Here is a 13,293-nt window from a genome sequence, read left to right on the forward strand (position 1 = left end):
ACAAAAAAGGTATTCATATATCTAAATATTTTTTTAATGTTTATTTACTTCTAGGAGACAGAACACAAGCAGGGGAGGGGCAGAGAGAGGGAGACAGAATCTGAATCAGCTCCAGCCTCTGAGCTGTCAGCACAGAGCCTGATGTAGGGCTCGAACACACAAACTGTGAGATCATGACCTGAGCTGAAGTCAGATACTTAACCGACTGAGCCACCCGGGTGCCCCACTTCAAAGAAATGTAAAGGCTTCTTACCTAAATGTTGGGGATGAAGACTGTGTTTCCAGAGGGAAATGCCGAGCCTTGAGTGAATGTCCAGAAATCTCCTGGCCAAGCTCATAGCTCCTAATGAAGCACAAAAGATGGACACCTTGTCCAGCTAGGGGCTGGGGAGAGGGTGTCAGGAAGGCTTCCTGGAGGAGGAAGTGCATTCAGCCTGAAGGGATGGGCAGGGGTGCTCCAAATGGGAAGATGTCTAAAGCCAAAGCACTGAAACCAGGAACACCCCACATCACACATCCCTGGCACCAGCACCAGGGGCACCGGGGGTGAGGCTCAGCATGGGGTGCAAGGTGTGAAAGGCCTGGAGGACCTCCAGGCGGCAGGGACTCTATCTTGTAGGTGAGTGACAGCTACTGGGCATTGTAGGTGGAAAGAGATGAAACTGGTCAGGAATCTGTCTGGTGATGGAGAAGAGGGAGCCGGGTGGCGAGGGTGAGCACGCACCGAGACCCTGCCCAGGCTGCTACACTGACTCACTCTGTTTATTGCTCTAGGTCAGTGGCTGGGCCACAAACCAAGGAGACAATTTGAGGAGATGAATTCATACTGATGCATGCTGCACCTGCCTCCAAGACATCCTTCCCGAACACCCAGCGGGTGCCCCCTCTGCGGGCGATCTGAAGGTCTCACTGACGCGACAGGATCTGAGAGTCGTGAAAAACATTCAGGAGGCAGTCGGGAACTGGCTTATATGTACCCTATCAAGGGGCCACAGGCCACTAGTTCACGCTGCATTAAAACCTCCTCTCCCACGATGCGGCAGAGCCTGAGAGCAGCATGCTCAGTGAGAGAAGCCAGTCGGAAAGCCCACAAGGTATGATTGTAGTCACACGAAATGTCCAGAAGAGACAAATCCATAGACACAGAAAGGAGATGGGTGGTTGCCAGGGGCTGGGGGAGGGGAGGAACGGGGAGTGGGTGGGTGAATACAGGATCTCTTTTGTGGTGTGATAAACGTATCTTAAAATAGATTGTGATGAGAGACGCATAACACCGCGGACATACAGAGAACCTCTGAAATGTGCACTTTCAGTGGGTGATCAGTGTCGTATGTGAATTATGCCTCAGTGAAGCTGTTCTCATCCGCCTGGCTCAGTGCCTGCTGAGGGGTCAGGGGGTCCTTTGTAAATTTCCCAGTGCTGTAAAAATATCAAAGGTGGTAATTCTGCAAAGCTTCTAACAACACCTAGACCAAAAACAGCTTCTTGGGGGCGCCTGGGCGGCTCAAGTCGGTTGAGCTTCCAACTCTCAGTTTTGGCCCAGGTCGTGAGCTCACAGTTCATGGGACTGAGCCCCATGGGATCTCCATGGGATCGAGCGCTGACGGTGCAGAGCCTGCTTGAAATTCTCTCTCTCTCCCTCTCTCTCCGCCCCTCCCTCTCTCATGCTTACTCTTTCTAAATTAAAAAAAAAAAAAAAATTAAAAAAAAAAACCCAGCTTCTTGTAAGCAGACCAGGGCCAGTCTATCTCCTCTCCCCAAGGAGGGTGCAGCAACACGGGGCAGAGATAGGTAGATGCCAATCGAAACCCTTGGCACTGCAGCACAGACCCTGGGGCTTTGAGGGCGTATACTAAGCACTAAGCTCTGCCTGCCTGGGACTCTTGGTAAGAGGCGCACACAGCCATGTGCCACTCTAAGCTGAGCTAAGCAGCACTCCCTCCATCACCAGAGGCCCAGAAAGACAATGGGGGCTGAGGTCAGGGTCCCACTTGAAATCCCGGAGGAAGCACCCGGCCTCCTCCCCGCCTTGGCGAGCCAGAGGTGGGCCGAGGAGTCATCCACACAAAACAGCAAAGAGCTGCAACCTCGTTTGGCCTCTCGGACTGGAGAAATATCACAGAAAAAGAGGCACAATCGGAAAACAGGTACAGAGATGTAAAAGAAAACCAATAAAAACATTCAGAGATGTGAAATAAACGTGCGTTCGGCATCTTTCAGAGAACGTCTGTGTGTAAACCCCCCACGCCCCCATCACGGCCGGCGCGGCTTCCCACGTGAAAGATGCTATTCGTTAGTGGTGTTTGACCAGAAACAGCCGAAACGTCACGACTGATGTAGCAGTGAGGAGGACCCTGCGCTAGGAGACAGAGACCTCACCGCGCAGGCTCCTTTCCAACACTGACGGGGAGGGGGAGGGGGGGGCTTCCGCCCCTGAGGCTGGGAATCCCCCAGGAGGCCCACACAGTGTGCCCACAGCAGCCACGGCCGCTCCTTGGCCTGTCTCCACGCCGCTCCATCTGCAGATGCGGAAGTGGGGCCTCCACGCAGCGGCCAGCTCCTCTCCCCCCGCCCCGGCCTGCCCGCCGGCCCCCAGGTGACGGTGCTCCGCGTGGGCGCCCACCTGCCCCGCTGCCCCCCCTTCCCAAGCCCCAGCGAGTCCAGCCAGGTGCAGGAGCGGCCAGCGCCATCCCTGCGGCATCTGACTATCCCAGCTCAGCTGCGGCAGAAGGGCCGGCCTCGCACAGGACCATGGCTGCACCCAGAGTGGCTGCCTGGAGGGGGAGGAGCCACTGTTCAGAACAACCTTCAGTTACAAACAGTCCCGCTTTACCGATGGGGAGACAGGCCCAGGGAGGCCACGTAGCCCCTGTAAGCAGCTGAGTCTGTGCAGCCCTGCCTCCCCCTCCGCCGTCCCTTCCTGCAAGGATGCAGGGCTCAGAGCTGGGGAAAGCTGGGCCGAGGACGGCCCTTGAGCCACCGAACCGGGGCCAGCAAGCCAGGGACCAGCGCGACAGACAGCAGGAAGCTGGGAACCAGCCTGGGCCACCGGGGAGCAGGCGCTGGTCAGGGGAGAGCAGGAGCCCAGAGAGGGGGAAGAAGGAGCCCGGGAGGGAGGGGAGGGGCTGGAGCCCAGAGGGCGGGAGATGGGCACCGGCCGCCCCCACCTCCGAGGAGCCAGCGAGCCCGGCGGCCGAGCGCAGTCTCCTGGTGGCCAGCAGGTGGCGGCGTCTGACCGAAAAACGGTGGCGCCTTGCGGGGATTTGCGGCTGCTTTTTCATCCATGGGGGGGCGAACCCCGTAAAGGCTGTTTCAGGGTCCTGGGCTCCACATGTGGGCCCACCCCTGCCTCCAGTCTGTCTCGGAGCTGTTGAAGGTGCTTGCTTACGGGGCCATTCAGAAAACAGCCTGCAGTTTAGACATCCCAACCTCCATGCCCACCAGTGCCCCCTCCCTGGGCTGCGCCATAGAAACCAGCTTAACCTAATCTCCGGGGTGAAGCCGACCTGCAACCATGGCTGGGACTCTGCTCCAGGATGTTTTCTTCAGGGCTAAATCTTTCATTTCCATTTTTTAAAGTTTTTATTTTAATCACCAGGTGCTCATCACAAAAGCGCCCCTTATTCCCCATCGACCGGTTCCCCCCTCCCCGCACCCCTCCCCCCTGGTGACATCAGCGTTCCCGGAACTCAGGAGTCTGTTTCTCGGCTTGTCTCTCGCTCTTTCTTTTTCCTTTTCTTGTTTGTTTCTTAAATTCCGCATGTGAATGAAATCACACGGTCTTTGTCTTTGACTTAATTTGTTCAGCATGAAACTTTCTAGCTCCATCCGCATCAGGCGAGATTTCATTCTCTGTGATGACTGAGTAATACCCATTGCTTATCTATATCTATCTATACCTATGCCTGTATCTATATCTACGTGTTTATATATCGAGGAAGAGAAATCAAGGTCATGTCTGGAACGTCAGCCTCACCCATACCTGCACAGTTCCTATGCTGGTTTCCATAGCGCTGCGCTGACACACCCCCAGGTGATTCAAACGCTCCCGCTGAGTCTGTAGCATCCTGTCCCCTCAACCCCGTCGTCTCCAGTCGGTCCTGAGCCCCAGAGGCAGGACGTCATCTGACGCACTTTTCCTGCGGCCTCAGGGCCCCTGTGGACTTGGCCCACCTCTCCGTGTCCGTCCCCCCCTCGCCCGCAGCTCTGCCGGGCCTGGAGAGACACCCAGGAGGAAGTGCCTCGGGGTCCCCAGCCCCCAGTGGCCAGTCAAGAGCGTCTCCCCGAGCACATTCAGCGAGTGTTGTTCTTCCAGCCAAGACCAGACTCCCCCGTGTGGTCAGTTCCCCAGCCCTGGAGCCCCTGGCCCCCCCCACGCTGGCCCCCGCTGCTGCCCTCCAACGTGCCACACTCCTGTGGCAGCCTGTATGCGCCCACCCCAGCCCCCTGGTCGCCCCCCAGCTGGGAGAAAGTCTGGGGTCCTGGCCTCCACCCCCTACTGGAAGAACTGAAAAGGTGGGTGCCCAGGCTGGCGGGACCTCCACCCACTGGGCTGGACCCGAGACTCCTGAAAGGCCCCGGAAGCCAGCGTGCACTCACTACCTTGGTAGTTTTCCGTCCACGGAGGAAACACGGAGGAAAGTTAGCTGGCGGCGCATGGCCACGCGCCGTGCCACTCCCGCTGCGCATTCTGCAAACAGGGACCTGGCGTTTGAGGAGGGAACCTGATGCCCTCAGCTCCTTACCCTCCCCCGTCTGAACCGCTCGGGGGCTTTTCCAGCCGTGAGAAACTCCATGGTTACTCCCACCCCCTCAGACCTTCAGACAGCTCTGGCATTAGACCCCACCCCTCCCCTCAGCCACCAGAACTTTCCTGGGGGGTGGGGGTAGGCTCCCAGCTCCGCCCACCCCTCTCCCCGAGGAAGCGGAGCCCAGTGACCAGCACAGCCCCCGCCCCACTGCAGGCTGCTGGGGGGCTGCAGAACAGAGAACCCTACGTCACAGCACCCCGGGCCCCCAGGCGACCACCCGGGTCTGGCGCCCACGGGGGATGCCACCACGGCCTCGGCTGAGACACAGTCCACCCTCCCCATCTCCACCACGGAGGTCGCACCCTGGCAAGGAGAAATGAGAAGACCCCCTCTGCCCCTGGACAAGTGTGAGAAACGCTTACACCTGACATACCAGAGAATCGAAACAAGACGTGTGTCCTAAACAAGTTTTGTCCCCAAAGTCCAATCCCTGCTTTAAATCACCGTGACTTGTGGGATCGTGGAAAAGGACGGACTTACCCTGCGAAAGTGCGGGACCGCAGGCCCAGGGACGGCCAGATGGTGCCCCCCCGCCTGGCACCACAGGGCGGGCGGCCAGAATGATCGGTGTGCAAACTCGTAACGCAGCTGTGCGTGAGCTGAGCGTGGGCTCCCCGAGGGCACCTGCCCCCACCCCCAAGACCCCAGAGGAGGCCCAGGCCAGCGGGGCAAGGCGTCCCGGGCTGCGCTGTGCGCTCCGGCTCCCGCCAGAGGAACGGACTCAGCCGCGGGCGTTTCGGGGCGGGAGCCCCCGCAGCCCCCGGGTGGCAGAAGGGCCCGGCCAGACCCGCGGAGAAGCGGGTAGAGCCGCCGCCAGCCGGTCCCCACGCAGACCTCCGGCTCCCTGCGTCCAGCGGCCCCGCCCCTGCCGGCCGTCGGCAGGCGCAGCCGGGCACCAAGTCCCCCTGATTGGACGGCCGCGAAGTCCCAGCAGGCGCTCCGCACCTTAAAACGGGCGCGGAGCGCGTGGGAGCTCAGGCGGCGCGGCCCAGCCCTGCTCGCGGCGGGGAGGGGGGCGGAGGGCGGGAGGGGGCGAGGCGGGCGGAGCGCGGCGGCGGCGGCGGCGGCGGCGCCCGGGAGGCGGGGCCCGGGGGCCGCGGGGCCCGGGCGGCCGGGACCGACCGCGCCGCCATGGCCGAGCTCCAGCCGCGGTCCGGGGACGCGTCCCTGGCGCTGAGCCGCGGCGCCGCGGCGGCCACGGCGGGCCCGGCCTGCGGGGCGCGGGGGCCCGAGGCGGCGCGCGGCGACGCCCCCGCGGGGCCCGCGCCCCGCGCCCCGGCCGCGGCCGCGAGCAGCGGCGAGCAGAGCGACGACGACGCGGCCTTCGAGCAGCGGCGGCGGCGGCGGCGGCGGGGCCCCGGGGGCGCGGGGGACGCGCGGCGGCGGCCCCGGGAGCAGCGCTCGCTGCGGCTGAGCATCAACGCGCGCGAGCGGCGGCGGATGCACGACCTGAACGACGCGCTGGACGGGCTGCGCGCCGTCATCCCCTACGCGCACAGCCCGTCGGTGCGCAAGCTCTCCAAGATCGCCACGCTGCTGCTCGCCAAGAACTACATCCTCATGCAGGCGCAGGCCCTGGAGGAGATGCGGCGCCTCGTGGCCTACCTCAACCAGGGCCAGGGCCTGGCGGGCCCCGTGGCCGCCGCGCCCCTGACGCCCTTCGGCCAAGCCGCCGTGTACCCGTTCTCCGCGGGCGCCTCGCTGCCCTGCCCCGACAAGTGCACCGCCTTCTCCGGGACGCCCTCGGCGCTTTGCAAACACTGTAATGAGAAGCCGTGAGGGCCCGGCCGGCCCTCCTCCCGCCGCCTCTGCGCTCTGCCTTCTCCCGCGATCGCGTCACCCTGCCCGGACTGGCCCCTGCCCACCCGGACACGGCGCCCCAAGTCACTTCCAACCTGTGCACGCAGAACCGTGCAGCGCGGGAGGAGCTCAGAGCACGTCTGGGCATCGGATGGAGGCGCCGAGCGGAGGACCCCGGGCTCCGCGCTGGAGCGCACCCACCGGCAATCTCCTGACCTCCTGCCCCAAGCCCTGGACGACCCGGCGCCGCCACCGCACCCTGAGCAGAAAACCAGGGCTCCAGCCGGAGCCGCGGCGCTGGTGTGACCCGGGAGCGGTCCTGCTCGCCGCCGGCCCGGTTCTCGCCCGGCGCAGGGAAAGCGATCAGCCCGGCTGGGCGGCTGGGGCGCGGCCTCCCAAGGCGTCTGCTCCTGTGGGCGTTTTCCCGAGGCCGTGGCGCCTGTCCGAGGACCTCGGGCTTTCAGGCTCCACGACCCCAAGCGGCCCCGTTCGCCCCGACCCAGACCCAGCCGGCAACTGTCGTTTGAAAGGCGCCGTTGTAAGACGACCGGCCAGCAGCTCTGGGGCTCCCTGGAGTCCGAGTGTGTTATGTTTGGATCCCTGCCTGCCTAGAGGCGCTCCCCTCCAGAGGCGAGCCGTCGCCTACCCCGGCTGCCTCCAAGTCTGCGGAATTTGTGGCCCGAACAGCCCCTGGGCTCCGCAGCCACCCGGCCACCGTAGCTCTCATCAGATGGTCCCCGCTGTGGCCCCCGGGGAGTCGGATGGAGGCGGCAGGGCGCCCTCGCTGAGGGCGGCCCCGTGGAGGAGGGTGCTCACTGCTCATGACCGCACTTGGCCTGGAGTGTCCGGGAAGGGCCCGGTCTAGCTCCGGTGACTGGTGAGGGCAAAGCCCCCTCTGCACCAACCCCCACTCGTTTCCAGGGGAGGAGGCCCGGCCAGGGGTGAGTAGGCTGGTGCCAGGGGCTGGGCCTGACCTGTGGAGAGGTGCGGGGGGGGGGGGGGGGGGGGGGGGGGGTCTGCCTCTTTGATGTCAAGGGCACAGCGCAGAATTCTGCCGCCACAGGGGTCCCCGCGCCCGGCTCAGCCGGCAGCCACCCTGCGGTCCTGGCTGTCCGGTCCCATTTCAGCCCAGCTTTATTAACCCAATTTCCTTGGCTGTCCTTAATGCTATGCTAATGAGGTGAGGACCGCGGCCCTACAAAGCGGCCTGTCTGAAGCATTTAACTTTAATTAATACATTTCAAAAGGCCCTTTTGTATTTGCAAAATGAAGTGTGTGATTAAGCCTTATTCATAAAGACATATGCTTAATACTGGTTTTTGCTAATTTCCATATTTATTTCTTCACTGTGTTTTCTTCTCCCTAACACACTACTTTATCAGTTTTGCACATTCAAAAAGGGGAGTCTTAGAAATGTTTCCAGTCCCTTTTAGGTAAGGAGGGCAGGACAGGACCAGTGCGCGCGACTTACCCCCAGGGTCGTTTCAAAGGGAGCGTAAATTAACTTTATAAATGACTTATCCTAATCTGAAACAGAGTTGCTGATTCTGGTTAAAACCAGACATGTTTAGCACGACTTTTCTATTCAGAACAAAGTATTTGATTTCAAGATTTTAGAAAAATTATACAGTTAAATTTTAATATCAAATTAAATATGTTCATTTGTGACTGAACTCAATTTCAACTTTCAGATAATTGTGTCAACCTGGGTCACACGCTTCTAAATCACAGAGGCTAAAAAGTCCCTGACGTGCAGCCGGTCTGTAAGCCGTCACTCAGCGAATATATGACATACTAAGAAAAAAGTGAAGGAAAAAAAATCCCTCGGCCTCATCTTGGATGAAAAACAATTTTTTAAAAAGACCGTTTAAGTAATCTTGAGTTCTTCCAGTTACTTGGTTTCAAAAACATTAAATTGAATGGGTGTTTTTAGACGCAAAAGCTGTGTATCCACTGTTCTGGAAAAGATCAGCCCGTCTCACTCCTGGGCTGGAGTGGAGTCGTTTTTCAAAGCGAAATTAGGCTGGCTTTTCAGCTCCGCTAATGAAGAAGTCTGGTGTATCGAGTGCATGTCATTTGACCTCCCCATTCTTCTATTTTTTTTTAATGTTTATTTATTTTTGAGAGAGAGAGACAGAGTGAGAGCAGGGGAGGGACAGAGAGAGAGGGAGACACAGAATCTGAAGCAGGCTCCAGGCTCTGAGCTGTCAGCACAGAGCCCAACGCGGGGCTCGAACCCACAAACCGTGAGATCATGACCCGAGCCGAAGTCGGAGGTTCAACTGACTGAGCCCCCCAGGCGCCCCAGAAGTCCCCATTCTAAGACAGCCTAGACATTGGGAGAACTCCCAGCACGGCCCATGTGCCCCACATGCGGGGCCCCAGGGTGCTGCTGGCGCCGCCCGCTAGCAAGCCCACCACCCCCTGGAAACAGGTCGGGAGCTCGGGCTGCCTCCTCCCAGGGGCCGCGCTCCCACAGTCACCGGGTGGGCCCCCAGAGCCCTTCATCACCTAACCACCTGCGCCCTCACTTCTGCAGCACTGGGGACGACTTAAATGGGAAACAGCCTCTTTCCCAGACACTCATTTTCAGATCCGCCTCAGGGTAGGGGAGCACGTACGCACTGTGACGGGGTGCGAGGAGGGAGTGTCCCTTTAAAGCCGGGTGCCACGCTCAGCGCCGACCACACGTGAAACTGTAGCTTTTCTAGTGTCTATATGAAAAGAGCAAATAGATGAATTTAAGTCTAATGACTTAAGTCTTAATGTACTTATCCCGGCAAATGCAAAATAGCATCATTTTAACGGAAATCAGTATATTTAAATTAGTAGGGGGATATTTCACATTCCTTCTTTTTTGTACTGAGTCTTCAAAACCCAGTGTGTTTTGCACTTAGAGACGCTCTCAGTTCAGACCAGCCTCGTTTCAAGTACTCGGTGGCCACACGTGGCTCGTGACCGCCATGGTGGCCACTGCAGCTCTCGACTGTACGGATGCAACGCATGTGAGGCGACTTTGTTTCCTTCACCTTCATAATAAACAGGAAGCACCCACTGATCGAGGAAGAAATTCTAGAGCTAGACAAAGGGCAAATGCCCTGTTACTCTTCAGTCTGGTTCACCGAGTCTGGCTGAGCCTGGACGGGGGGCAGGGACCATCTACGGAGTCACCGGTTGCACCTGCCGCCGGCTTGTGCAGGCCACCCGTGCCCAAGCCTGGGGCGCCAGCACGGTGACACTGCGGTGGAGGGGGCGTCTTGAAGCCAGCACTGCCTACTTCCTCTGCTAAGCACCCAGCTGGAGGTCTGTGCCGCGCTGGCCGCTGCTGGAGTCGCTCGAGGACCCAGCTTCATTCAAACCCAGTGATGAGCCCATGGAGCCTGCTCGCGGGGGCCTGGGTCCCTGAGCCCAGGGGCTCCACAGGGGTCGCTTGCTGGGGTCGGGAGAGGCGAGTTGCCTGGCTGAGGTCCGGCACCCCATCTGCATCCACTGATGGGAGCATGCGTGGCCGGTACGGGTGCGTTAGCATGGCACCCCCAGCTTAGTGCAAAGAGGGGGCACATGGGTTGGCAAACAAAAGTGGGGGGTCCTTCTGGTGAAGCTAATGACTGAGCATTCCAGGGCAGACAGACCGTCCCCTCTCCCGTCCTTGATTGAAACAGCTGACAGCGGACATATCTGTCCCTCTGCTTCGGGTGTTTTGATGAGAGTGTTTCCACCTACTTGGTGAGGCACCGTGGTCCCAACACTTCCTGTTCTCGTGGTGCCCGGGAGATTTGACCCCGGGGTCTCGTTTTCCCCCAGTTAGGAAATTCGCCTGCCTGAAACCACATCCCTGGTTTTCGGTTATAGGTAACGGCGTCTGAACCGCGGGAGCAGAGCCCCATCCTAGCCCAGCTGTGCCCCAGGGTCCCGGAGCCTGTGGCGCGTCCCTGGCGCGCGAGTTCGTCCGCAGAGCTTCCTGCGTGAGGCGCACTGGCTTCCGACCGTTTCCTTTCATTGGTTTCGTCCCAGAGATGGGACCTTCTCTCCCTTCATGCGGATGTCACTAGGTTCCTCGGGGAGCTTTGTGTCCCTCCCAAGCAAGCCAGTGCGCGTCCCCGTGCAGACACGCGCTTTGCCAAACACCCGCGCCCGCTTCCCTGGCAGGTTGGCAGCAACGTTCACAGACGGGCGCCTGCTCATGGAACACGTCGCGAAACGCACAACCGCCATCGGCCCTGGCCGCAGGCATCTGCGAGGAGTCTGACCCACCTCCCGGCCGAGGCTGCGGAGGCTCCAGCGGGAGCGGCTGCAGCAACTTCACCATGTGAACGTGCCTGTGATCTGTCCCCAGTCTTTCATTGCTCTTGGTGTCCTGCTTTAAGAGATGGAAATAGAGAGATTTTCAATGTATTAAATCATTTCTCCAACAATTAATTACCTCTTTGGTTCATAACCCTGGACGTTATGTTCCATACCCCAACAAAAGTCAGCTCCATAAAATTGGAAAATTAATACACATTTGCAAATCTAACCCCAAAGGGGCAAAACCCACGTTACCATAAATCCAGAAAGGCTCCGATCGTTAACAAAATTACCTTTGATGTCAGTGTTATCTCTGCTTTGCAAAATGATTTGTGCAGGCTTTCCCCGGTCTGAAGTGCCCAAGGCGTCCGCAGTGATGTAAAGGTAGAAAAGCAGTTTGTGAGGGAGGCTCGCTGAGTGGGGAGACAGCCAGATTGATCCCACAGTCAGCGTGGACGGGAGCACACGTGGAGAGGGGTCTCTGAATAAACCGACGTTTCTGTTCTTCCGTGGCTGGCTCTGTGGGTGTCCTGGCTGTGGCCTGGGGGGGACGCAGAGGGGTGACGCTCTGGCTCCAGTGGCCGCTGCAGTCTGCATTTCCGGGAGACACAGCGGTCGGGATGCAAACCAGAGCTGTGCACGGGCCTGGCGGGTGGCCTCTGAGCCCCAGACGCTCAGGCCCTACAGGGTGCCAGCCTGACGGGAGGCGGGGAGGCAGCGGGGGCGGCGGCACCTGGGACAGGATCCTAGCTCGGGGGTTTCTTAGGAGCCGCTCGCCTGTGCGTCAGACACGGAGATCCTTCCCAGCCAGTCTGTTCTCGCCTCCAAGCCCCATTTTGTCTAAAGGGATGAGCCCACCGTCAGTTGCACCCCTGGGGGCCCTGATTCGTCCTGACAGGACCCAACCTACCAGCCCTGTTCAGACTTTGCTTGTTGTGCTAATGAGGCTGCAGCCGGGCTGGGAACTGGCCACAAACCCGAGGCACAAAAGGGACCTGCAACCCTCTCTCATGGCCACAAGGCATCTGACAAGGCGCACTTCACTCCGCAGCCGGCGCTCGGCCTCAAGCTGTGTCCCCGGCCCTCCCTGCCCCTCCCTGCTTCCACCACGGAGGCAGCGAGGCTACAGAATATCCCAGGGAACCATCTCTACGTCTCTCGCACGGGGACAGAGCCGCCTTTTACTGCCCCGGCGAACCGGGGGGCAGAATCCAGTCCCAGCCTCCTCTGCCCAGGGGTCCGGAGCCGGCCAGGCGGGGCTCGCGGGGCAGGCGGAAGCCAGGTGTCCTCTGCCGAGGGCCTCGGCCTGGACGCCGTCCACTGAGGGCAAACCTGTGGGGGAGCAGCTCATCACTGAGGCCGTGGCTACACCCGCATTGTTGGTAACTGAGATCCAGAAACCCCACATCTGGGAGTCAGGTGATGCCCATGGCAGGCCCACGGCAACCAGACGGCTGATGGAAAAAACGCCTGAGCAAGATGATTTCGGTGTAAAGATCCTTTCATGTCGAGAGCGCATCACTAACCTACCCCATTGGGCCGGACCAGCTTGGGTGCCGGCAGACAGAGGACCCAGATCTGTGCAGGCAGCACCTGCATTGCGAACAGCACATACAGCTGGGAGCGTGTGTCTTTTGTATTCGGGAATCTGGGTTTCCAGAATAAACCAAAAGCCTTTTACCTACAAAGAGCTGCCGCCCACCTCCACGGGGCCCTCCTGCGGGCTGTGGGTCAGTGACGTTTCCGCCCCCTCCTTCTCCACCTTCAGGATGTCGGGGTACCAGACGGGTGAGGGCTTCGCCCCAGAATGCCCAAGGGCTATTTCCAGAAACGCCTGTGTCCAGGGAGCAGAACGTGGCCCTGGGCTCCTTCCCAGCACACACGTCCTGGCTCATTCCGTCCGTCTGTCTGTCACTCACTCTCCTGTAGCTTCTTTAGGGAAAACAGAAGAGCCCGGAGCTCTCTCCCTCCGTCTGGTCCTGCTCCCTAAGCGGCACACGTGCTCCTTAGCATATTGCACGTGTTTTCTGCTGGCTCCAGACCCTGGCAGAACTGCGGGCTTAGGGGAAGCCTGGCCGGTCTGGAAACTAGGAACTGATCCAGAAGAACCGCTGAGGGGCCGTCACCAGCCGGGGCCTGGCCAACGACGGGTGGGAGCAGGCCGGGGCCGCCACTATTCCCTGCGCCCACGAGCGTCTCCTGAACTCACGCGGGTGCGTGTTGGTCACACTGCATACAGTTTGGTCTCCCACCCGGGTCCCCGGGTCCTCAACTGCGGCCAGAAGAGCACACCGGGACGCTCGGAGCCCCTCGCGGCGCCCCTCCTGACGCCCCGCCTGCCCGCGGAGGCCTCTGCCGCCCCCCCATTGTCTAGACAGTCTGGCCTCCAGTGTCC

At 60.1% G+C, this 13,293-nt stretch overlaps 1 protein-coding gene across 1 annotated transcript; it reads left to right on the plus strand.

The window, feature by feature from the left end:
* The first annotated feature begins 5,942 nt into the window (after positions 1 to 5,942).
* BHLHE23 (basic helix-loop-helix family member e23) lies at positions 5,943 to 6,590 on the plus strand. The gene has a single exon (XM_039236964.1). The coding sequence runs from the start codon at positions 5,943 to 5,945 to the stop codon at positions 6,588 to 6,590; it is 648 nt and encodes a 215-aa protein (XP_039092895.1).
* Positions 6,591 to 13,293: the final 6,703 nt, after the last annotated feature.

Source organism: Hyaena hyaena, unplaced genomic scaffold, assembly GCF_003009895.1.
Source record: "Hyaena hyaena isolate Hyena2069 unplaced genomic scaffold, ASM300989v1 scaffold_118, whole genome shotgun sequence".
NCBI lineage: Eukaryota > Metazoa > Chordata > Mammalia > Carnivora > Hyaenidae > Hyaena > Hyaena hyaena.

Bases quoted from the DNA above. Each gene is read 5' to 3' on its own strand.
- BHLHE23 (XM_039236964.1), top strand. From the start codon at position 5,943: ATGGCCGAGCTCCAGCCGCGGTCCGGGGACGCGTCCCTGGCGCTGAGC.